Source organism: Saccoglossus kowalevskii, chromosome 3 (assembly GCF_978046115.1).
Source record: "Saccoglossus kowalevskii chromosome 3, keSacKowa6.1, whole genome shotgun sequence".
Lineage (NCBI taxonomy): Eukaryota > Metazoa > Hemichordata > Enteropneusta > Harrimaniidae > Saccoglossus > Saccoglossus kowalevskii.
Genome location: NC_140643.1, coordinates 9,080,323 through 9,108,196, shown reverse-complemented (window position 1 = coordinate 9,108,196; position 27,874 = coordinate 9,080,323). Strand labels below are relative to the sequence as shown.

At 35.3% G+C, this 27,874-nt stretch overlaps 2 protein-coding genes across 3 annotated transcripts in view; one reads left to right on the top strand and one right to left on the bottom strand.

The window, feature by feature from the left end:
* LOC146747459 (uncharacterized) overlaps positions 1–402 on the top strand; it is a 28,432-nt gene extending 28,030 nt beyond the window's left edge. For both annotated transcript variants that reach the window (XR_014928934.1, XM_085496733.1), the window contains exon 3: positions 57–402. Coding sequence is in view for 1 of the 2 variants with exons in the window: in XM_085496733.1 (XP_085352859.1) it covers positions 57–159 (103 nt within the window). In the remaining variant the exon portion in view is untranslated. The remainder of the gene's footprint in view (positions 1–56) is intronic.
* Positions 294–27,520, bottom strand: LOC100372771 (glucose-6-phosphate 1-dehydrogenase-like). The gene is made up of 13 exons (XM_085496732.1): positions 27,303–27,520; positions 23,359–23,396; positions 19,261–19,369; positions 17,740–17,957; positions 14,878–15,036; positions 14,664–14,789; positions 14,328–14,421; positions 13,870–14,059; positions 13,144–13,173; positions 12,275–12,480; positions 12,080–12,156; positions 7,115–7,207; positions 294–1,351 (listed from the first exon to the last, which is right to left on the bottom strand). Exons 1-13 carry the CDS (start codon positions 27,396–27,398, stop codon positions 1,264–1,266), a joined length of 1,524 nt encoding a protein of 507 aa, XP_085352858.1. The 5' UTR covers positions 27,399–27,520; the 3' UTR covers positions 294–1,263.
* Between the last annotated feature and the right edge of the window lie 354 nt (positions 27,521–27,874).

The window sequence follows — 27,874 nt, the reverse complement described above, 5'->3', positions numbered from 1 at the left end:
GGGCAACTTGTATTGCTACAATTTAACTAAACAAAAGGTTTGTTTTAATCTTACAGAAATATAACTGCAAAGGAAGCGAGGTTATTGAGAGTTGCTGTAAATTCTTTGATGGACCATTTATCTCTTGTACTGCAAACCATGGAACAATTCACACCATAGCATTGCAAGAAATAGCCTCATCACAGAGGTTAAGAACAATGCAGTTCACAAAATGAACCTTCCAATTGTGAAAAGCTACATACCAAGCTTGACAGTTATGTCTGCCGATTGAAAAAAAGAGACAAGACAGAAACTACAACAAGAACTGTTTTATTGAAAATTTGAGTAAAAGTCATTGATATATAACTGTGTAAATGATACAGTTGTTTATTTTTCTAATAAATTGGCAATATATATATAGCAGTTTGTCGCCAGTCTTTTACAATTTATATTGGTTTACATACTGCCTATAGTATGTCTCAACGAATGAGAAAAAACCTTTTACTACGAGTACAGTGGTCATGTGATATAGATAAAGAGGCTTTTAAAACAAGGCTATAGATTGTAGCTTCACAATTGTATATTAGACCAAAGACACTAGAAAAAGTCTTTGATTAGACTATTGTGAGCAGCTCTATCGCATTCCTCTTCAGTTGTTTACAGTAAATAAAAGTCACAAAGCATTCTTGTTTCTTATGAAGTACAGAGTGTCTTGATTATAATGCATACCAATAGTTTCATACATTTCTGATTATTATATTTTAAATTTATAATTCTATATAACTGAAAGTATGAAAGAAGCAGCAAGGCTGGCCAAGTATCGTACATTGTATGTGGTATTCCCAGTAACATACTTCAAATCAAAAATACTTTCATTTGATACATTTTTTTTGTTTTGATTGTTCCTTCCAAAAGTAGGAATTTTGAATGCTGTCTTTAAGACAATTTGAGTATTGATTGAACTATTTTAACATCTGTTTTTTTTTCACTTTTGGATTTTGAGGAAGATAATTACATAAAATATGAAAGTGGTGAATTTTAAATTTGATCACTTGCAATTATTTTTATTTAAACCAGGATAAATTTAGTATGCAAATGAGTATGGTTATTTTCCAACCATTGAAGGCAAAGTAATAACAAACATGATGTTTCAAAGAAAGCTGTTATAGTGAAAATAGCTTGTTGATGTCATTTAACAAAATTAACACATAAATCTTGCACTGACAATAATGACATTTAAAATCGTACAAACAAATTACATTTATAAAAAAATTTTGTGACAACTTATAACTGGGGTTTAGACCATTTGTAGGTGCCAGTAAAACGGAAGTTGTGTTTTGCTGAAAGTTCGTCTGCTTCAGCGGGACCACGGCTAGAAATAAAGAACAAAAGATCAATGTCATATTTGTATGAATGGTCAGAAAATCAATACCATAGTTCAGATTATTCATGTGGGTGTTGGGACAAACCTTTGTATACAATGCACATTACACCATTCTAATCCAGTGACAAGCTTTCATTCAGATCAAAAATAAGGCATAGGGGGGAAAATGGAAGAGTATATTGCTGCAAAATTATTTCAACATGAGCATGTATAAAACAAAGCAGAGAATACACTTCTGTTTTAACCTGAGACCAGATTTTGTACCTCACAACATCAATGAAAATCAAACATAATTGACAGTGACATTTGTATTCAAAATTGCTACGGTATGTTCCTTTGTTTTGTTTACACTCCAGTACTATGTAAGCCGTATTCATGACATGCATAGTATTATGGTATGTTCCTTTGTTTTGTTTACACTCCAGTACTATGTAAGCCGCATTCATGACATGCATAGTATTATGGTATGTTCCTTTGTTTTGTTTACACTCCAGTACTATGTAAGCCGTATTCATGACATGCATAGTATTATGGTATGTTCCTTTGTTTTGTTTACACTCCAGTACTATGTAAGCCGCATTCATGACATGCATAGTATTATGGTATGTTCCTTTGTTTTGTTTACACTCCAGTACTATGTAAGCTGTATTCATGACATGCATAGTATTATGGTATGTTCCTTTGTTTTGTTTACACTCCAGTACTATGTAAGCCGCATTCATGACATGCATAGTATTATGGTATGTTCCTTTGTTTTGTTTACACTCCAGTACTATGTAAGCCGCATTCATGACATGCATAGTATTATGGTATGTTCCTTTGTTTTGTTTACACTCCAGTACTATGTAAGCCGTATTCATGACATGCATAGTATTATGGTATGTTCCTTTGTTTTGTTTACACTCCAGTACTATGTAAGCCGCATTCATGACATGCATAGTATTATGGTATGTTCCTTTGTTTTGTTTACACTCCAGTACTATGTAAGCCGTATTCATGACATGCATAGTATTATGGTATGTTCCTTTGTTTTGTTTACACTCCAGTACTATGTAAGCCGCATTCATGACATGCATAGTATTATGGTATGTTCCTTTGTTTTGTTTACACTCCAGTACTATGTAAGCCGCATTCATGACATGCATAGTATTATGGTATGTTCCTTTGTTTTGTTTACACTCCAGTACTATGTAAGCCGCATTCATGACATGCATAGTATTATGGTATGTTCCTTTGTTTTGTTTACACTCCAGTACTATGTAAGCCGCATTCATGACATGCATAGTATTATGGTATGTTCCTTTGTTTTGTTTACACTCCAGTACTATGTAAGCCGCATTCATGACATGCATAGTATTATGGTATGTTCCTTTGTTTTGTTTACACTCCAGTACTATGTAAGCCGTATTCATGACATGCATAGTATTATGGTATGTTCCTTTGTTTTGTTTACACTCCAGTACTATGTAAGCCGCATTCATGACATGCATAGTATTATGGTATGTTCCTTTGTTTTGTTTACACTCCAGTACTATGTAAGCCGCATTCATGACATGCATAGTATTATGGTATGTTCCTTTGTTTTGTTTACACTCCAGTACTATGTAAGCCGCATTCATGACATGCATAGTATTATGGTATGTTCCTTTGTTTTGTTTACACTCCAGTACTATGTAAGCCGTATTCATGACATGCATAGTATTATGGTATGTTCCTTTGTTTTGTTTACACTCCAGTACTATGTAAGCCGCATTCATGACATGCATAGTATTATGGTATGTTCCTTTGTTTTGTTTACACTCCAGTACTATGTAAGCCGCATTCATGACATGCATAGTATTATGGTATGTTCCTTTGTTTTGTTTACACTCCAGTACTATGTAAGCCGCATTCATGACATGCATAGTATTATGGTATGTTCCTTTGTTTTGTTTACACTCCAGTACTATGTAAGCCGCATTCATGACATGCATAGTATTATGGTATGTTCCTTTGTTTTGTTTACACTCCAGTACTATGTAAGCCGTATTCATGACATGCATAGTATTATGGTATGTTCCTTTGTTTTGTTTACACTCCAGTACTATGTAAGCCGCATTCATGACATGCATAGTATTATGGTATGTTCCTTTGTTTTGTTTACACTCCAGTACTATGTAAGCCGCATTCATGACATGCATAGTATTATGGTATGTTCCTTTGTTTTGTTTACACTCCAGTACTATGTAAGCCGTATTCATGACATGCATAGTATTATGGTATGTTCCTTTGTTTTGTTTACACTCCAGTACTATGTAAGCCGTATTCATGACATGCATAGTATTATGGTATGTTCCTTTGTTTTGTTTACACTCCAGTACTATGTAAGCCGCATTCATGACATGCATAGTATTATGGTATGTTCCTTTGTTTTGTTTACACTCCAGTACTATGTAAGCCGTATTCATGACATGCATAGTATTATGGTATGTTCCTTTGTTTTGTTTACACTCCAGTACTATGTAAGCCGCATTCATGACATGCATAGTATTATGGTATGTTCCTTTGTTTTGTTTACACTCCAGTACTATGTAAGCCGCATTCATGACATGCATAGTATTATGGTATGTTCCTTTGTTTTGTTTACACTCCAGTACTATGTAAGCCGCATTCATGACATGCATAGTATTATGGTATGTTCCTTTGTTTTGTTTACACTCCAGTACTATGTAAGCCGTATTCATGACATGCATAGTATTATGGTATGTTCCTTTGTTTTGTTTACACTCCAGTACTATGTAAGCCGTATTCATGACATGCATAGTATTATGGTATGTTCCTTTGTTTTGTTTACACTCCAGTACTATGTAAGCCGCATTCATGACATGCATAGTATTATGGTATGTTCCTTTGTTTTGTTTACACTCCAGTACTATGTAAGCCGCATTCATGACATGCATAGTATTATGGTATGTTCCTTTGTTTTGTTTACACTCCAGTACTATGTAAGCCGCATTCATGACATGCATAGTATTATGGTATGTTCCTTTGTTTTGTTTACACTCCAGTACTATGTAAGCCGCATTCATGACATGCATAGTATTATGGTATGTTCCTTTGTTTTGTTTACACTCCAGTACTATGTAAGCCGCATTCATGACATGCATAGTATTATGGTATGTTCCTTTGTTTTGTTTACACTCCAGTACTATGTAAGCCGCATTCATGACATGCATAGTATTATGGTATGTTCCTTTGTTTTGTTTACACTCCAGTACTATGTAAGCCGCATTCATGACATGCATAGTATTATGGTATGTTCCTTTGTTTTGTTTACACTCCAGTACTATGTAAGCCGCATTCATGACATGCATAGTATTATGGTATGTTCCTTTGTTTTGTTTACACTCCAGTACTATGTAAGCCGCATTCATGACATGCATAGTATTATGGTATGTTCCTTTGTTTTGTTTACACTCCAGTACTATGTAAGCCGCATTCATGACATGCATAGTATTATGGTATGTTCCTTTGTTTTGTTTACACTCCAGTACTATGTAAGCCGTATTCATGACATGCATAGTATTATGGTATGTTCCTTTGTTTTGTTTACACTCCAGTACTATGTAAGCCGCATTCATGACATGCATAGTATTATGGTATGTTCCTTTGTTTTGTTTACACTCCATACTATGTAAGCCGTATTCATGACATGCATAGTATTTTGGTATGTTCCTTTGTTTTGTTTACACTCCAGTACTATGTAAGCCGTATTCATGACATGCATAGTATTTTGGTATGTTCCTTTGTTTTGTTTACACTCCAGTACTATGTAAGCCGTATTCATGACATGCATAGTATTTTGGTATGTTCCTTTGTTTTGTTTACACTCCAGTACTATGTAAGCCGTATTCATGACACGCATAGTATTTTGGTATGTTCCTTTGTTTTGTTTACACTCCAGTACTATGTAAGCCGTATTCATGACATGCATAGTATTATGGTATGTTCCTTTGTTTTGTTTACACTCCAGTACTATGTAAGCCGTATTCATGACATGCATAGTATTATGGTATGTTCCTTTGTTTTGTTTACACTCCAGTACTATGTAAGCCGTATTCATGACACGCATAGTATTTTGGTATGTTCCTTTGTTTTGTTTACACTCCAGTACTATGTAAGCCGTATTCATGACATGCATAGTATTATGGTATGTTCCTTTGTTTTGTTTACACTCCAGTACTATGTAAGCCGTATTCATGACATGCATAGTATTATGGTATGTTCCTTTGTTTTGTTTACACTCCAGTACTATGTAAGCCGTATTCATGACACGCATAGTATTTTGGTATGTTCCTTTGTTTTGTTTACACTCCAGTACTATGTACCGGTAAGCCGTATTCATGACATGCATAGTATTTGACCTAACTCCCTCAGGAACACTTAAGAAGAATGTTTGCAGTCATCGCTAACACTTTTGTGACGGAATTTCCTGTAACTTTGCAAAATTATTCTTTGTTATTGGCTACTTTTTGAATTATGAGTCTAATTATCTTTTGTTCAATCAAAAATAGTTGTCTAAGTAGGATTAAATGTTACAGGAATGACATAAAGTCTCTGTTTCCATAGAAACAAGTTTAGGTACTATTTAACAAGTCATTGAAAATGACACAGTCCCCGTTAAATTAAGTTCTCTTTGTGCTCGTCCTATTAAAGCGAAGGGGTTGTCGCGAGCGTGTCCTTGAAACTTGAGTTCCAAGTGACGTATACAACAGTTTGTTTATTTACATCAAAACACGTGTTTCGTGTAGTAGTAATATGGCCAAAAATAAAAACAGCCGTTATTGGGCCATCTTTGATCTGATTATGAAACACACTGATATGTATGATGTATCTGCCAAATACGAATGAAAATGGTACATAAATTGTGGAAATATAGTAGTAAGGCAAAAAGTCAGATGGCTGTCAATCAGCCATCCTTGACCAGATTTTGAAACAAATCGTCATGAACATGCATCCTAACATGTATAAAGTTCATGTATGTGCCAAATTTGAATGAAAACTGACAGAGCACGTCCAAGATACCTGCCAGTCGACCATCTTTGATCCAATTGCGAAATAAATCACCATGGACATGTATCCTAACATGAATAATCTATGTACCAAGTTTGAATGACAACTGACAAAGCATGTCAACATTTTCAAAAAACAAAAGATGGCTGCCAGTCGGCCATTTTAAATCGAATCGCTAAACCACTGCATGTGTCCTATATAAGGTACTAGGCACATGCAAAGAATGAACGGAATCGGTCCACAGGATTCTGAAATACGACTCTGGACAGACTGACGCACGGACGGACGGACGGACGGACAGACTCAGGAACTCGCGTATGTCGGGGACATGTATTCTAACATGTATAATCTATGTACCAAGTTTGAATGAAAACTGACAAAGCATGTCCAAAATACAACATTTCCAAAAAACAAGATGGCTGCCAGTCGGCCATTTTGAATCGAATCGCTAAACCACTGCATGTACATATGTCCCACATAAAGTACTAGGCACATGCAAAGAATGAACGGAATCGGTCCAAGGGATTCTGAGATATGACTCCGGACGGACGCACGGACGGAGACCGAAATATAAGTCCCCTTATAAATTATAAATTATAATCATAAATCCCTTTTACTCAACAAAATTTCCACATCTGTTACTAGTTAGCCATGACAACAAATAGTAGTTGAGAAGAGAGCTTAGATTGTCAGGATTACCTTCCATATTGGTATGGAATGGGTTTAATCTTTTCCTTCTCTATTTGATGCAATAATGGTGTAAATATTCTCCATGCTTCAGCCAACTCATCTCTGTAAAAAAAATAACATTACACATAGTAGGCAAATATATGATAACTTCCCAATACTATTTGGTATACTATCATTAGGCATGCAACTTGTTATCCCCTAGATTTTGATCAGGGATGGTGATTGCCTTGCATAATAATTAGCATACATTTGCATAATTCATTCATAGTGTTTGTACATGTATAATTGTTCCACTTTCCACAAACTGCTTATACACTATAATTTTTTGTTTTATTATTACAGTGAACAAAAAAATTCAGAATAAAAATGTCATGGCTTGAAACATTTTTTTTTCAAATCTGATATCTTGGCATAAACAGTAAGGTACAGGACAAACCGTTTTTATACAAATATGTATTTGTAATGTTTTACTAAACAACACACAGTCACAATTGAAACACATGTCACAGCAGTGTCACTCTGCGAAGAGCACGATTCCCATTGGTTGGTTGGTCCAAAAGCGCGAATCTCAATGGTCGATCTATGTAAGGGTACACAGCATGCCTTATAGAAATGTTTAGTTTTAAATGGTTATTTCGCTAACTGCTCGCGAACTACGGTAAACAAGTATTTACCGACTACATGCCACACGGTTCGGTGATCAGCAAGTATTTAACATTGATTAATTAACATATATAACATCCCCCGGAGGGGATGAAAGTGGTTACAAAACACATACACATTGGTGTTGGCTGCCTTATTATGGTGTAACATCAGGGAGCTGGTAACATTAACGCCGTCTTGAAGTTGTAAGGATTCGTCCGCAACAATGCTCATTAGCATAGGCGGCAGCTTTAAAGCGAGTAGAGCGCGAAGTACGTTTCACACGATGTTACGTTATTTTTTATTAGCAAGTATAATTTGTTATGACTATATTCATCACTTTGAATTCCCAAATAAAGCGTGTAGCGGGTCAAACTGTTTCTAGGCAATCAATATCGTTTTATTAAGAATATTAAGAGAACAAAAACGTAAAGCTATGTGAATGGATTGAAACTACTGCTGAAGATAGAAAACTAAAACGGCAGTGTCAACGGAAAATTAGATGGGTGCATGCTCTCTGCATAAACGGAACGACGGCTTTGTTTATTTGACCGATGTCGACGAGCAACATATTTCCTTTACTCACCTCCTCGTCTGATCACCGACCCTCAACGGTCTCGCGTATCGGTGATGTCATCGGTTACTAGTTGAAACGAATATTTGATGCGAATATTTCAGCCTAATCGTCCCTTTCGAACCACTCGCGAGGTTGGTCATAATATGACCTAGATGAAAAATTCTTGAAGAATAAATATAAATTGCGTAAACGAGGGGTGAACGCGAAAGTCCTGTAATTTTATATCGGAATCGCAACAGGCTGTAGGCAAGTCTAAATTAGTAAATATGACCCAGAGTTGCAGATTTGTCTTTGTCTCGTCTGTCTTTGGCGTCTTTGCTTTCTTTCTTTTCATTGTCATTGCGTTAGTAAGATGGTGTTATTAAAATAGAATATAGACAATTTCTCAGACGATGTCTTGACTGATAATAATGCTGACAATGGACGTTAGATTAATATGCATTGTTTGCGACAAGAAGCTTGTCATCCGTTCTATTAATCGTCAACAACAGAGTATTACCGGTAGTATACATATACATGTACATGTTAGAAACATTATACAAATATTAACGAAACGGTAGTAGTGTTAGCGTTTGAGCACTGGTCTTTCTGAAATTTCGAAAAGCTGGGATGATGAATCAAGGTACAAAGTAACCGTTTTATCAATTATTGAAAAATCAAGATAAAAAAAAAAAATTCCCCTTCCGGCTACCTTAAGATCAATATGGACCACTGAAATTTGGCGTTCATTTAAAAAAAATAAACCATAATTTTCAGTAATACTGACTTTGAAAATTATGATACAAAAATAATTTCATTCATACCACAAACCAACGCCGTTTTTGTTTACTTTTCACAACTATTACAAAGTATTTCATTTCTGGTTAAAATACCAGCTAAACGATCGTAGACCACAAGTTTGGAGTCCCTTTATGATCTAAACAAAGGCAGACGATTGCAAACAACTGCTGTCATGGCAAAACGTTGCACATCGTGAATGATTTTTTTTTTCACTGCATGCAAATTATTTTCCCTGATGCACTCAACAAATCAAAGCTGACGTACAACATTCATTGCAGAACGCGTGAAAAGTACTTCGTGTTCCACTCGCTTTGAATCTGTCGCCTATGCTAATGAGCATAGTCGTCAGGACGAAGCCTTACAACTCCAAGATGGCAATAACGTTACACCATAACAAGTCATTGAAAATGACACAGTCCCCGTTAAGTTCTCTTTGTGCTCGTCATATTAAAGCGGAGGGGTTGTCGTGAGTGTGTCCTTGAAACTTGAGTTCCAAGTGGCGTATACAACAGATTGTTTATTTACATCAAAACACGTGTTTCGTGTCATAGTAATATGGTCAAAATAAAAACAGCCGTTATTCGGCCATCTTTGATCTGATTATGAAACACACTGATATGTATGATATATGTGCCAAATACGAATGAAAATGGTACATAAATTGTGAAAATATAGTAGTAAGGCCAAAAAGTCAGATGGCTGTCAATCGGCCATCCTTGACCAGATTTTGAAACAAATTGTCATGGACATGCATCCTAACATGTATAAAGTACATGTATGTGCCAAATTTGAACGAAAACAGACAGAGCACGTCCAAGATACCGCATAAAAAAACAAAAACAAGATGCCTGCCAGTCGACCATCTTTGATCCAATTGCGAAATAAATCGTCATGGACATGTATCCTAACATGTATAATCTATGTACCAAGTTTGAATGACAACTGACAAAGCATGTCCAAAATACAACATTTTCAAAAAACAAGATGGCTGCCAGTCGGCCATCTTTGATCCAATTGTGAAATAAATCATCATGGACATGTATCCTAACATGTATAATCTATGTACCAAGTTTGAATGAAAACTGACAAAGCATGTCCAAAATACAACATTTCCAAAAAACAAGATGGCTGCCAGTCGGCCATTTTGAATCGAATCGCTAAACCACTGCATGTGCATATGTCCCACATAAAGTACTAGGCACATGCAAAGAATGAACGGAATCGGTCCAAGGGATTCTGAGATATGACTCCGGACGGACGCACGGAGACCGAATTATAAGTCCCCGTTTTCGAACTTTGTTCGAACGGGGACTAATAATCGACATTCGGCGAGTCGCACAATCACGTCGCAGAGTTAGTTTTTAGACCCCCATACATACATGGAGACAAGCATGGTGGTAATGATTTGGAGCACAGTGCTGTGATGTCAGACAAGCATGGTGGTAATGATTTGGAGCACAGTGCTGTGATGTCAGACAAGCATGGTGGTAATGATTTGGAGCACAGTGCTGTGATGTCAGACAAGCATGGTGGTAATGATTTGGAGCACAGTGCTGTGATGTCAGACAAGCATGGTGGTAATGATTTGGAGCACAGTGCTGTGATGTCAGACAAGCATGGTGGTAATGATTTGGAGCACAGTGCTGTGATGTCAGACAAGCATGGTGGTAATGATTTGGAGCACAGTGCTGTGATGTCAGACAAGCATGGTGGTAATGATTTGGAGCACAGTGCTGTGATGTCAGACAAGCATGGTGGTAATGATTTGGAGCACAGTGCTGTGATGTCAGACAAGCATGGTGGTAATGATTTGGAGCACAGTGCTGTGATGTCAGACAAGCATGGTGGTAATGATTTGGAGCACAGTGCTGTGATGTCAGGCAAGCATGGTGGTAATGATTTGGAGCACAGTGCTGTGATGTCAGACAAGCATGGTGGTAATGATTTGGAGCACAGTGCTGTGATGTCAGACAAGCATGGTGGTAATGATTTGGAGCACAGTGCTGTGATGTCAGACAAGCATGGTGGTAATGATTTGGAGCACAGTGCTGTGATGTCAGACAAGCATGGTGGTAATGATTTGGAGCACAGTGCTGTGATGTCAGACAAGCATGGTGGTAATGATTTGGAGCACAGTGCTGTGATGTCAGACAAGCATGGTGGTAATGATTTGGAGCACAGTGCTGTGATGTCAGACAAGCATGGTGGTAATGATTTGGAGCACAGTGCTGTGATGTCAGACAAGCATGGTGGTAATGATTTGGAGCACAGTGCTGTGATGTCAGACAAGCATGGTGGTAATGATTTGGAGCACAGTGCTGTGATGTCAGACAAGCATGGCAGCACTGCCATGATGTTTGTATCTTGGGTACAACACTGGGCATATGTAAATGATGCACAATATTCCACATTATTTGAGACAGCAAAACTTTCATACTGTATTTTCCACATGTAAGACTGAATACTGAAAAATGAATAATTTCCATTGGGTTTAAATTTCACTGATTTACCATTTCAGGCATATTCAGTGGGTTTTAAATTCATGGTTTTATCATTTAGATAATGTGTTCTATGCTAAATTTTACATATTCACTGGGTTTTAATTTAGCACTTTTTCCAGTCAGTGAAATCAGCAAAATTAAAACCCAGTGAATAATTAACCCCTTTACAGTATGTATGATATATCAAAATCATTAAAATGTTTACTTAATGTGTGCTTTATACATCTTTAACACATTAATTGCCCGCTGAAAGCATACATGGATAGCTGATGTGAATGGTATATAACGGCATCAGCTGGCAATTAGATAAAGATGGCCAAACTTCTATCATTAATGAACTTGATTAAACACCATACTAAAATTAAGCAATCTGGCAAATTCTGTAAGTTGATTGCTGGCAAAATAGGCATATTCATTTCTAAGGTTTTAGCACTCAAACAGAAAAGTACATTATCAATTAATTCATAGACTTACGTTCTGACAAAATGCATCTGACTTCCACAGAAAACATCCAGTATTAAACGAACATACGCATCAGGTAACACAACATCCTGTAAACACAATGAGACAAAGCAAACCTAAATACCACATTATGAAAACAGTTTTGTTCAGTCCTTTTACAATGTTATATAGTGGTGTATATATATATATGGGTCACTCTGAACATACCTTGTATCTTGAACCATAAGTTAAATCTAGTTCTGTTTCTACTGGATTGAATGCCATGCCAGGTTTCTTGGTCATAAATTTACAGTAAACTGCCTCGTCTGGCTGAACACGAATCACCAATTCATTTCTCTTATTCATGCCATCAAATATATCCCCAGGTGCATCTTCAAACTGAATGCGTACTTCAGCTTTACGTTCATTTAAAGCTGAAAAGAATTATTCAGTATCAGTATCAGCCCTTGCTTAGCAAAACAGTACACCAATATACTTTCTGTCAGTATCAGTACCTAGACAGTACACCAATACTTTCAGTCAGTATCAGTACCTAGACAGTACACCAATACTTTCTGTCAGTATCAGTACCTAGACAGTACACCAATACTTTCTGTCAGTATCAGTACCTAGACAGTACACCAATACTTTCTGTCAGTATCAGTACCTAGACAGTACACCAATACTTTCTGTCAGTATCAGTACCTAGACAGTACACCAATACTTTCTGTCAGTATCAGTACCTAGACAGTACACCAATACTTTCTGTCAGTATCAGTACCTAGACAGTACACCAATACTTTCTGTCAGTATCAGTACCTAGACAGTACACCAATACTTTCTGTCAGTATCAGTACCTAGACAGTACACCAATACTTTCTGTCAGTATCAGTACCTAGACAGTACACCAATACTTTCTGTCAGTACCAGTATCTAGACAGTACACCAATAATTTCTGTCAGTATCAGTACCTAGATAGTACACCAATACTTTCTGTCAGTATCAGTACCTAGACAGTACACCAATACTTTCTGTCAGTATCAGTATCTAGACAGTACACCAATACTTTCTGTCAGTATGGATAGAATCTTTCTTACCTTTACCACACTTCAAGATGAATGGAACACCTATAAATAAAAACAAATATTTAAAAAAAATGATTACCATAATGAAATAATGCCAACTCAACATATCATCGGTCATAGCACTCAAATGACACATGTTATTTTCTAATTAAAATGATGTTGGTAATAAACTACACAATGGTAAAATGTTATTGTGTTACATCAACAGATATGAAGGAATATATTTATTTCTTTCACTATGTTCTTCTTTTAACATGTTATCTTTGTAAAGTATATTATGTGCTCTATCATACAATACCCTTAGATGGTACTTGTAAAATTAACATGAGGTTATTATGAGGATACTATAGAATATGCATGAAGACAGTACAGCAGGATTATCGATGCGACGACATACTGTCTGAGTGCATACTTGGCGTTATCCTTGTAATAACTTTTAAGTTATTATTATACATCTTTTCCTTTCAACGATACATCATGGGAATGCCGAAATTCAAAAGGTTTAAAACAGAATAAGCGAAATTCTTTGTATGGAGTCCGGCCAAACCCTGGTGGCAGCCATGTTTTAGAGGACGTTTACACGCGTAATCATTACATATTTGGAATTCGCATTTCCTAATATGGTATGATGAATACCACAAAATTATGTTATTCTGTATATGAATATTTATTTGGTGATGGAAAGATTGGTGTATGGATCAAATAATGCAAAGGTTTAGTTTAAACATTCAAACTTGCCATCCCATCTTTCATTCTGTATATAGGCAACTGCAGTAGCTGCAGTAGGAGTAGTAGATCCTTTAGGTACAGTTGGATCATCCAGATATCCTAGTTTAGAATCAGCAGTTTTACCATTAGGATTACCCACATATTGACCTAATACCACGTTCTCTTTCTTCACTTCTGCCATACATTTCAACACTTTCACCTGTAACAATATCAAGAGTTTTGTCACCAATCAAATAACCTGTATCAAAACTACTTTCAATAACATGACCAGCATCATTTGACAACCAATCACTCAAGTTGTACCAATAAAAATACTATTAATTACTGTTTTCATGCTGCCGATATAAAGGTTGAATAAAAATTATTATTATTATTATTATTATTATTATTATTTAATAATCAGATGTTAAATCTTACTTTTGTCCCAATTCATGAATTTGTTTCTAAGAAGCAGAGGGAGAACTGACCTTTTCATTTCTAATGTCTTCAGCACTTGTTGAAACAGGTTTCTCCATAGCAACCAGTGATAAAATTTGTAAAAGGTGGTTTTGCATAACGTCTCTATAAAAGAGAGAGACACTCCCTACTATATGTAAATCACTGTGTTGACATTTTATTTGCAGGAAATGTTCTTGAAATGAGAATTATCTTATTGGCATACATCTGCCATTTATCGTAGCTATCACTCAACACATGCATAAATTAAATGTACAAGTCAAGGAATGTAAACTAATTGTATGATAGAATAGAAATAGAGCAATACAAGTAAAAGTTCAATCAGGGACAATAGAGCTGAAAACTACCTAATGATTCCAAATTCATCAAAGTATCCTCCTCTACCCTGGGTTCCAAATGGTTCCTTGAAAGAAATAATAACACTGGCAATATGGTGCCGATTCCATGATGGTCCAAATATCAAATTACCAAACCTACAAGAAACAACATTTTTTGAAATATAATTTATCATCTGAAAAATTATATAACAACATACAGTGTAAATAAATGTGGCAGACTTACCTGAGAATCATCAAGTTCTGAACCATTTCTTTTCCAAGATAGTGGTCTATGCGGTACAATTCATCTTCTTTAAAGAGTGAACTCAAATGATTTGATAACTCAGCAGAACTCTTAGCGTCTTTCCCGAATGGCTTTTCTACAATCACACGTGTCCATCCACTGAAAAAGATTAATCACAATGTCATGAAGAAACAATTGGTGGTAAAAACATAAGAAGACTTGAATCTACAACCACAGTAACTAAAAAATAATAGCACAGCAAAATTTGGTGAAAAAATACTAGCCAATGCGTTTCTCAATTAATACTTTATGCACTGTATTAATCTCAATGCCCCTTATAAAATAATATAGCATGAATTTTATAAAAGTTCCCAAATAATAGTGCAGTAAGATCCAAATAAACAAGCATCCTCTGGCCTGAGATAGCTTTGATGTTAGCAATGCACATTTCAATTAGAGAATTGAAGATATCACAAAATGAACAAATCTTAGAGAAGTCAACCTGAGGTACCTATATGTATAGTATAAAAGCAATCAGACTTTTAACAAGAATAAAAAATATCACTATTTATCAAAAATAATAAAAATATTCATCAAAATTAGAGAATTGAAGATATCATCATGAAAAAAACAAATCTGAGAGAGTTGCAACTGAGGTACCAATATCTATTATATCAAAGCAATTGGACTTGTGGTTTTCAACAAGATGTTGGAAATATCACACAAAATTACAAAAATATTATTAGGGAAGCTAAAAAAAACACTGCACTTGTCACTCTTCGTCAACTGCAGATGTTGTACTGCAACTAAAGCTGCTCACTCCTGGCCAAGGTTAATTAAAATAGCGGTTTACAAAATACACCACAGTTATGTAGCTAAGACAAGGTCAGTTTACAAAATATACCACAGTTATCAGGGGTACCAATGAAAGTGTAGCTTTAATGAAAATCACAGCTTTGACACCGTGCAGCATAGCTTGGTCAGGAAAAGCTTAGCTGCAGGAATGAAATCCGCTAGTTTTGACATCGAGAACTCAAGCTTTGAACATATTTTGATGTTGAGGGCATACACAACATGGCTGCCTCCAAAAGCAGTGTTAGCGACGGTAAGTATTTTACTCGTTTTCTAAACAAAATTACCAAGTTATGCTGTGTATTATGCCGCAATCTGTGAAGTTCAGGTTCAATTTCATTTCTAGAAAGTTTCAGCCACCATTTTACGAAACTTGCAGAGAAATCTCAATTCCAATTTTCGAAGCGAACAGGCTAGCAGGACGTCCTATTCTTATACATGTAGTTGGATTTTATGACAGTGTAAAGACGTGGTGGCTAGTGTTGACAATGTCTGTTTTCGAGAGTTTGTAAAAGCTCACGAAGATTTAAAAGTTAGTATCATATGAGATGAATATTTAGCTTCTCTTCCTTTCATTTATGCACTGTAATAGTTTGTAATTTCATCCAGCTCCTTTCAGTCACAATTCAAGATAAACAAGTCATTGAAAATGACAAGTCCCCGTTAAGTTTTCTTTGTGCTCGTCATATTAAAGCGGAGGGGTTGTCGCGAGCGTGTCCTTGAAACTTGAGTTCCAAGTGGCGTATACAACAGATTGTTTATTTACATCAAAACGCACGTTCCGTGTCATAGTAATATGGCCAAAATAAAAACAGCCGTTATTCAGCCATCTTTGATCTGATTATGAAACACACTGATATGTATGATGTATGTGCCAAATATGAATGAAAATGGTACATAAATTGTGGAAATATAGTAGTAGTCCAAAAAGTCAGATGGCTGTCAATCGGTCATCCTTGACCAGATTTTGAAACAAATTGTCATGGACATGCATCCTAACATGTATAAAGTACATGTATGTGCCAAATTTGAATGAAAACTGACAGAGCACGTCCAAGATACCGCATAATAAAAACAAAAACAAGATGCCTGCCAGTCGACTATCTTTGATCCAATTGCGAAATAAATCGTCATGGACATGTATCCTAACATGTATAATCTATGTACCAAGTTTCAATGACAACTGACAAAGCATGTCCAAAATACAACATTTAAAAAAAAACAAGATGGCTGCCATTTTGAATCGAATTGCTAAACCACTGCATGTGCATATGTCCCACATAAGGTACTAGGCACATGCAAAGAATAAACGGAATCGGTCCAAGAGATTCTGAGATATGACTCCGGAAGGTTGCATGGACGCACAGAGAAACGAATTATAAGTCCCCATTTTCGGACTTCGTCCGAACGGGGACTAATAAAAGGCACAAATATAGATAATATAGCAAATTATTTTTTTCTGTAATATTCGTGTGTAATCAGTAATTATGAAAATTATTTATGGATACATAGGGAATACATTTCGTTATGAATTATTCTTAATATAAATTTCTAAATTATCTTGTTAAAAACATTTTGTTTTCAGGGTTTTTCCCCCCAAAAGACAAAAGAATTTCATAATGTCTTTTTTTTATTATTATTTATTGGGAACAGAAATTCTTTATTGCAGTGCTTTGACAATGAGCTCTTCGGGTCACTAAAACTGTATGTCCACCTCTGTTGGGGTGAACATTTGTATTATTATACCGAATAAATCTTAAAACAGAAATTGTGGCACTCAATCATGGCAATCTTCCAGGTCATCGTTAGACAGATTTTCGGAGGCAAATTTAATCTCCACTCAAGGCTATCTTGAAGGATTGGAGGAAATTGACTCTTACCGATTCATATTGATGAATTAATTATATAATCATCGCATAGCTAAATTTCTACAAATCAATTGGACTTAAACTACTAGTATAATGACTGTGACGATTAATCACTTGTCTGAGTACATGAGTACACACTTACGTTTTACTCATACATGAAGCTTTGATATTACTTGTAACATCCATGAAGACACTCGGTGGCAATGCTAAATAAAACAGTCTATTGGATTTCTGATTCTTCTCAATCTTATTCAACAAAGTATTCAAATTTTCAAAATCTGATTTTCCATTATAAGATCCTTGGACATAGTAATTGAGGGAGAAAAACGTGTCCAGTTTACTTTTCTCATTGTCTTTCACCTGAAATGAAATCCACAAATAAAGCAATCTTACATGTCAATTATACCATAGCTACATAAGCAGTTGTCAAATGCTATTGAATTAAATAAGCAATTATTGATATGACATACAAAGCACAGCCATTACATGTTAATTCTTTAAGCAGATTTAATCATGCAGTTTGAGGCAAGGAAGTATAATTATGTACTTTAGTTGTTTCTCTTAAGCTTTCAAAGCATGCTATAGCTGGAAAATCACTTTCACAAAGTCCCATTTGTCTTTATGCTCATCCACTATCATATGGATAATAATCTGTCCAAATCGACTTCCCATTTAATGACACTCCAATATCTGTATTCCATTATAAGATAAACACACACTGAATTTTGAGACATAATTGTTTTTTAGTGGTGGAAACCATCATATAATCTATAAATGTACGTATTTAAAGAGGAGTCAAAAGTTGGTACTCTCCCATACAAAGCATGCTTTGATGGAAATTTGTTGTGATTCAAGGAAATCAAAGTAATTTCAGTCAAAAAATGTCCTACGTCTGACATTAGAAGATTTTTTCTTTTAATGGGCAACACATAAGACAAAATACAAGTTATGTATGAGTAATTATATTAGCATGTTACTGTAATAAATGAAAACAGAAGATTCTTGATTATAAAACCTTTCAGTGATTGTATGACATACATACGACAAGGTTAGTAAAATAGCTATCTATGATTTTGTTAATATTGCAAATAAATACAGAGTAATACATCAAATTCTAGATAATTTACTTACATATGACTATGCGTGTACCATAATGTAACCGTGGAAACAACCATAAGTGTATATATACATATATAGAGAAGATAGTTTCAATGTTAGAACATGCATACATATATTAAAATTAATAGACAATGAAATCTATATTTATACTGAGGGTACGTATAAAGCGAGAGGTGATAGAAAAGTAAGTTATTATAAAAACATGGTTTATGTGGGTAAAAAGTTGTATTACTTGATCTATAGGAGTGATAGTGGAAGGTATGTAAATGTCTGCATGTAATTCTGTTGTACTCTGGTTCATTACAAAGGGTTCTTCATTAGAGATTTGTACATATAACAAGTGTAATATATATAACATTACAATTATGGTACATTATGTAACTTGTACACAAATCAGAATATTGTAATGAGTGAATATAGAACAGTGCATTTATATAATCAACCAATTTTATTCTTCAAGACCTAGTTACAAATTGGGTACAAGTCTATTCATAACACAAAAACATTAATGTATTTAGTTGTTAATGTGCAGCACAAAACTTACCTTTAAATAAGGCATTGTCTTTTCCTTTATAGCTTCTACTGTGAGCTTAGATCTGGCATATCCAACAAATGTGGTGTTTTTTGGCAATAAACCATCTCTGAACAACCACCTGCAAGTCAAAAACAAAATAGGCTAAAATGCGCTCCTGTCCATTTGGCTCGGCCATCGAAACAAAGTTAATTTTGGCACAAATACAATTTTTGAAAATAAAATGGTTATTTGTTGGCCATCAATCACATTCACAAAATAACATGGCATGTACTACCATGTTATTATATTAGTTGCATTCACATCATAATGCCAAGGATGGTGCCATTACATACTACATTCACATCATAATGCCAAGGATGGTGCCATTACATACTACATTCACATCATAATGCCAAGGATGGTGCCATTACATACTACATTCACATCATAATGCCAAGGATGGTGCCATTACATACTACATTCACATCATAATGCCAAGGATGGTGCCAATACATACTACATTCACATCATAATGCCAAGGATGGTGCCATTACATACTACATTCACATCATAATGCCAAGGATGGTGCCATTACATACTACATTCACATCATAATGCCAAGGATGGTGCCATTACATACTACATTCACATCATAATGCCAAGGATGGTGCCATTACATACTACATTCACATCATAATGCCAAGGATGGTGCCATTACATACTACATTCACATCATAATGCCAAGGATGGTGCCATTACATACTACATTCACATCATAATGCCAAGGATAGTGCCATTACATACTACATTCACATCATAATGCCAAGGATGGTGCCATTACATACTACATTCACATCATAATGCCAAGGATAGTGCCATTACATACTACATTCACATCATAATGCCAAGGATGGTGCCATTACATACTACATTCACATCATAATGCCAAGGATGGTGCCATTACATACTACATTCACATCATAATGCCAAGGATGGTGCCATTACATACTACATTCACATCATAATGCCAAGGATAGTGCCATTACATACTACATTCACATCATAATGCCAAGGATGGTGCCATTACATACTACATTCACATCATAATGCCAAGGATAGTGCCATTGCATACTACATTCACATCATAATGCCAAGGATAGTGCCATTACATACTACATTCACATCATAATGCCAAGGATAGTGCCATTACATACTACATTCACATCATAATACCAAGGATAGTGCCATTACATACTACATTCACATCATAATGCCAAGGATGGTGCCATTACATACTACATTCACATCATAATGCCAAGGATGGTGCCATTACATACTACATTCACATCATAATGCCAAGGATGGTGCCATTACATACTACATTCACATCATAATGCCAAGGATGGTGCCATTACATACTACATTCACATCATAATGCCAGGATGGTGCCATTACATACTACATTCACATCATAATGCCAAGGATGGTGCCATTACATACTACATTCACATCATAATGCCAAGGATGGTGCCATTACATACTACATTCACATCATAATGCCAAGGATGGTGCCATTACATACTACATTCACATCATAATGCCAAGGATGGTGCCATTACATACTACATTCACATCATAATGCCAAGGATGGTGCCATTACATACTACATTCACATCATAATGCCAAGGATGGTGCCATTACATACTACATTCACATCATAATGCCAAGGATGGTGCCAATACATACTACATTCACATCATAATGCCAAGGATGGTGCCATTACATACTACATTCACATCATAATGCCAAGGATGGTGCCATTACATACTACATTCACATCATAATGCCAAGGATGGTGCCATTACATACTACATTCACATCATAATGCCAAGGATAGTGCCATTACATACTACATTCACATCATAATGCCAAGGATGGTGCCATTACATACTACATTCACATCATAATGCCAAGGATAGTGCCATTGCATACTACATTCACATCATAATGCCAAGGATAGTGCCATTACATACTACATTCACATCATAATGCCAAGGATAGTGCCATTACATACTACATTCACATCATAATACCAAGGATAGTGCCATTACATACTACATTCACATCATAATGCCAAGGATGGTGCCATTACATACTACATTCACATCATAATGCCAAGGATGGTGCCATTACATACTACATTCACATCATAATGCCAAGGATGGTGCCATTACATACTACATTCACATCATAATGCCAAGGATGGTGCCATTACATACTACATTCACATCATAATGCCAGGATGGTGCCATTACATACTACATTCACATCATAATGCCAAGGATGGTGCCATTACATACTACATTCACATCATAATGCCAAGGATGGTGCCATTACATACTACATTCACATCATAATGCCAAGGATGGTGCCATTACATACTACATTCACATCATAATGCCAAGGATGGTGCCATTACATACTACATTCACATCATAATGCCAAGGATGGTGCCATTACATACTACATTCACATCATAATGCCAAGGATGGTGCCATTACATACTACATTCACATCATAATGCCAAGGATGGTGCCAATACATACTACATTCACATCATAATGCCAAGGATGGTGCCATTACATACTACCTTCACATCATAATGCCAAGGATAGTGCCATTTTACCTGCATTTACATAATGATATTTGGGTTTGCCAGTTTTCCCATCTCTGTTTATATGGGATTTTTATTTGAAAAAAATATACAGATTTCAATTCTGAATTATTGTATTTTTATATATATATAAATAGCATACCTTAGTTAAATGTACTGGTACAAAGAATATGGACATAAATACACTATTGTAAGGGACGACGTCAAAAGATCGATGTCGGATAAAAAACTTAATTCCTTTAGTTTTTTTCCAAACCCCCTCACCCCCCACTGAAACTTAATTGATAAATATTGGTCATGGCGCAAGACTACATTTACCATTAAATACAAATTGATAATCGGACAGTAGTATGGCATAGCAGTTGGTTGTCGGTAGGGGTAAACAGACTTTACAAATGCACCTCATTTGACACACATATTTACACTCGGACCAAACCATTTTCTCGTCTTGAATGTGTGTTTTTTTCATTTTCTGTTATTTCTGTCCATGATTGAATAGAAAAAAAAAAAAAACTACAAATACTCCAAGATTGTTTGACTTCATTAAAAAATAAAATCGTTTTTGTAGGATGGAAACGTTTTGAGGTCTAAACCCCAGCCCCCACCCCCAAACTAAAGCAAACAAGTTTTTTATCCGACATCGATTTTTTGCATCGTACCTAAGTGTACAGTGTATATATACTAGTAATGTTCTCTACCTTCATGTTAATTTTTAAAATCCTAAAATCAATTTTGGATTGTATTATTAAATAACTAAAAATTCTGCATATTATCAGTACATGTACTATATTAGGAAAGCTTATAATAGTTGGATTGCAGAATTCCAGCTTTTGAAATTGAGATACAATAATATTGTTTAACATGGTGATCTCAACCAATGCTTTTGTTTTTTTGTTTTTTTTATATATAATATTTTTATACCTGAATGTCAATGTTGTCTCTCTGGTGTTATAGTTATGACATTCAACGCTGTTTTAGGTTATCGAATTATCCCCTTGATGGAGAAATGTTGGGCAGACACGCATTTTTCTCATAATTGGTATAATAATATTTCATGCCAAATAATAAGTGGCATATTAGAGGGATTTATTGATGGTATTTCAGGGTAGGAAGAATCTCAAACTCAGATCTTCTTAAAATATACAAATCATGTAAAATTCTAGTCTACCAACTGACATATTAAGATTCACAAATTATAATGAAATTTATACATCCATTGCATTCTTGTCACAGTTATGGTCTTGTTTCCATGGTTATTTACAAAGCTATATGAACCACAAATCCTATTAAGCGTTTTCAAGTTGCCATGGAAACAATGCATGGATGTCCATATTGTATTTTTTCTTTAAACGAGAGATTAACAAAAAAGCTTTGAGCAATTCTAATTGACCCACTACATAAATTTACAGCAAATCATTTGATTGTATGGATTTTTACGTCACTATTTCACTCACCATAAAGTTGGATAAATCTTCTTCTTAGCAAGGTCACCCTGCAAAAAAAAACGGTTCCATGATATTTTTTTTTTATCCATGTATGATATGAAGTGTGGGAAGCAAATTCAATGTTTTTTATGTTTATTGAATACCTAAAATACAATCATTTAGACTCATTTTGATTTGATGCTAATGATACATGTTTCAATTCATTTGACCAAATGGTTGCTAGGATATAATATAATACAAGCTGAAAATAGTAATTAGTATGCAAATTAATTAATGCCAAATTAGTGATAGAAATTCAATATTTGTACACACACAGTATTCATGGGCAAATATTCAATCCATTGGAACAAACTACCATTATGAAACATAGAATTAAGTTGAAAAGAATGCAAATAAACTAATTATTATGCACAATTGATAGATATTCATCTACATAAACAGCAAGCACACATAAGTTTTCAATGTGTTTGGCCAATCTTTATGTTAGAATATCAAAAAAATTAGCTAATTACATTGTAGCTATTTAATTAATAAAATAATGAGAAATTAACATGCATTATGCATTTTTGTTGCATATGACACATGACAAAATTGACAACAATTTTATTACATGTCAAAGAATTGGCGGTATAAATACCAGCCATACAATATCTTGGTACATAAACAAAGCTAAAAATACAATGTTTTTAGTCGTGAATCTTTGCCTTTTGTCGGAAAATAACTGAGCTTGATTACAACTTATGATTCTGACTGAGAATTAGCCAGCCAATCAGATTGATTTAATTTTTAACCAATTGACAATCTTGTTAAATCATAATGACCAATCAAGTTGTTTCTCTTTTCACCAATCATGTACAAGTCCACATCCATCAATCAATAAAGTCATCTGTTGCAGTTCATACGCGGTCTCATTCCTCCATTCCTGAACTCAAATCTACTTATTTTAACAATTTCCACATTGACCAGACCAGCATACAGGATGGCAGAATCTTCTCAAGCGACGTTTACCAAAATTCAAAATTCGAGCAGCACACCGTGGTAAAATGACAAAACTCCTCGAAAAAGCCGAAGAAATCATCAAAACGCTTCTCCAAGTGTGTAATGACGATCGTTTGGATGAAATCACCACATCCAAAATAACTACACACCAAATACAAACTCCTATTTTTTTTAGACAAGCGGATATATAGTCAACGCAACAAAAGATGACCTGGCTACAATGATAAATCGAATCAGATGATTATCTTAACGACATCTATGACAAGAAATTCGAAATAAGCCAATTCATCAAGAGAAAACTACGAAAACAGACTCAAATGAACAACCCCAGAAGTCCCAATACCGGAAACGTCACCGCTGCACCAACTACACCATCAAGATCTATCATTCTACCTAAGCTCTCTCTACCGATGTTCAGGTGAGTTTTAGAGTTTATAACTCAGCAATCCATGACAATCCAAACCTCAGAACTATCCATAAATTTCAATATCCATTTTTTTGACAAGCGCCAATTACAATTAACATGCTATCAATTTACTTGAACAAGGATATGGTCAAAAGCATAAAATAGTTTCTGCATATATGCGATCGCTGTGGGATCTACCTAAGCCATCTACAAACTTTAAATAGAAAGTCTCCACAACTTTCATGATACACTGAAATCCCTTGGAAAAACAGAAGATGCATATGGTGATTTATTGGTTCCTATTATAATGGCAAAACTACCAAGCAGATAGGGTGGGACAATGGAAACAGGGAATTATAAGTTTGCAGGATTTATGGAAATTCTCCATGAGTTCGAGGCACTTCAAGCCAGGTCAATTTTTCGTGTCAATTTCAAGGAACACAAACAGCCAAGTTTTATACAGGAAGTTGCACAACTGAATACTGCAAATTAAAACTATGTATTTACTGTGAAGATTCACACACGCCGAATGATTGTCATACTGTGCCAAATACTGACTGGATACAAATTCACAAAATGCGAAAAACTCTGCTTCAATTGCCTCGGTAGGGCTAGTGATTGCAAATCTAAATTCAGCTGTCGCATTTGTAAGAAGAAACACCACACAATATACTTTGTAAAGGGCGGCATTACCGATATATTCCACCATACTATTTTAATCACCCAGACTGTACAAAGTTTATACAGTTATTGAAAACCAACAACAAATACAAAGGAACCTTGCACGCTTTTTCAACACGCATTTTTAAGTAGGGGGAGTTGAGAAATAATTATTATCTATATTGATGATAAATATTTTATTTTCATTTGTTAAATATACTTTTTAGTGTTCAATAGAATTACTTTATATTTTCACATTTCTACATAAAGCCGGTGGACAAAGTACTGAATAAAGTCTTGTATGCAAACAGTATCTTCCATATCTCTCATCTGACTATAAAGATGATGTCCTTCTTACCCTATCACATCTATTAAGTGGTTATTCATTGACTGCATTGCCATATGTTGTGGTAGAAGATGACAGACTCAATGACCAGACTTTCGGATGTCGACTTGATCTTGTGAACCGCAATGCTCACATGTCTACATTGAACACACAATTCAGAAAAGATGGGTATTCAAATACCTTACCACGCTACAGGATTTACAAAAACGGCCAAGTCTATTAAAGTCAGTGATATAGTCCTTGTACATAGTGACATGTACCCACCGGAAGTGTGTGCAAGACATGATAACATGTTCACCAAAGATACCAAAGAATCGCCTACTGCTAAATGCGTATCAGTACCGGAGCCTAAAATTAGTAAACGCTGAGTCTCTACTAGAACAGTAGCCGATATTGCTCGACTACGAATTGAGGACATTGATTGACATGTCATCTGTTGCAGTTCATACGCGGTATCATTCCACCATTCCTGAACCTACTCTTTTTAACAATTTCTACACCTTTACATCAATTTACAAAACAGATGACAGACCCAGTGAGTGGTGACATTGGACATGACTTGTGGTCTATTTGAATGTTACGTTGCAATGAATGAGGTACAATATATTGAAATTGTCGGCAATAATTCTTGTTAGTATTTGTACCACATTTCCCTGTTTTGATCAGATGATCATATATCCACAATCACAATAAACAGTGCTTCTAGTCATGTGATCTTGATTCAGTTAGATATTCAATCCAGTTTATTGAATTTTTTGACAGAATCACAGGTCTTCATACAAGACCTTGCTTCAGCCAATCAGATTGCTGGATTTCAGACTAACCATGTTATAAAAAACTATTATAGGATTTCATGACATATTTAATTTTATGAAAGCTGAATATTAAATAATTTATAATGTTTTTGTCAATAATTGTATCAAGGTAATTATCTTATACAGTAGAATGGCCACTGGATCACACTGCCAAGTTCATTAATGTAGAAGATGTTGAAATAATGTATTTTAGCAAATTTGGCTCAATGCATGAATTAACAAAATCTTAATTTAGCTAAAGTGTCAACAATCACACTGTGAAAATATACATTATTCAAAATTAGTGACATCTTGATTAGCTAAATTAGTCAAACATTATTATCATGCTTGTAAAAAGACATGTTTATAACAGAAAACCCAAGGCCAGAAAGGGTCAACTTTAATGAATATTGTATCCACTCTTGCACAAGATTTAGATTTATTGACTGTGTATATGGTCTTTCAACAGTTTGCACCAGCCCTCCAGTGCAGTGGGTACAGACACTCTCACTGACACGCCCACTCAACCAACCAGGAACTTTCGTTACTATTATTGATCCCGGATACAAGCGTAATTCGACGAATTGGACTGTTCAAGTGAACAGCACGGCAGTATATCTACTATTATGGTACATTTGCACGCAATACCAATAAATTGTTGTATGCGAATGTGTCTTCTACAAAATCTCATAGAATACCTGTCTCAATTTGACAAGGGACCCGGCGGTCTCCCCATTATTTCACTCACCGAGGCTCCCATTACGACAAACACATGCGGTACACTCTCTTCCTCTCCTTCCATCGTATCCCGAATAAGTTGTACGCCTTCATCGCTACTTGCCATGGTTGCACTACTAATGATACACCCTATGATTTCGACAAAGCAGGATAGTTCCAACAGGAAAGATTACCGCTTCCCAGAACTCTGTATACAAACACACTGAACTCTAAACTTACCAGGGGGTAAGCTCGTTCTAGCCTCGTTCGAAATTTTACTGTTCTCATAAGTTGTTCTAAATCAAATATATAATTATACTATTTTAATTGGTTTCCTAATGTTTTTATCAATATATACTATACCATAAAATAATATTGCCAGACGCGATGTTTGATTTTGACATTTGTAATATTTAAAGTTTTCATTTCACATCTATGTCAAACGGACGAGGCTGTGAATGATCAAGTTGGGCTAGGAGTGTACCCCCCGGATTATATTCAGCATGACTTGACAAATTTTCGCGCGTTTCAGCTACTAGTACTTGCTCGACAGCTTAAAGTTGTGTCCAAACTATATCTTATACAATAAATTTGATTTAATTT

Excerpts from the sequence above, each read along its gene's own strand:
- LOC100372771 (XM_085496732.1), bottom strand. The coding sequence starts at position 27,398 with ATGGCAAGTAGCGATGAAGGCGTACAACTTATTCGGGATACGATGGAA. Across the intron at positions 12,157-12,274 it reads CTTATGGTTCAAGATACAAG|GATGTTGTGTTACCTGATGC; the intron begins GTATGTTCAGAG and ends TTGTGTTTACAG. Across the intron at positions 7,208-12,079 it reads CAGATGCATTTTGTCAGAAC|AGATGAGTTGGCTGAAGCAT; the intron begins GTAAGTCTATGA and ends TTTTTTTTACAG.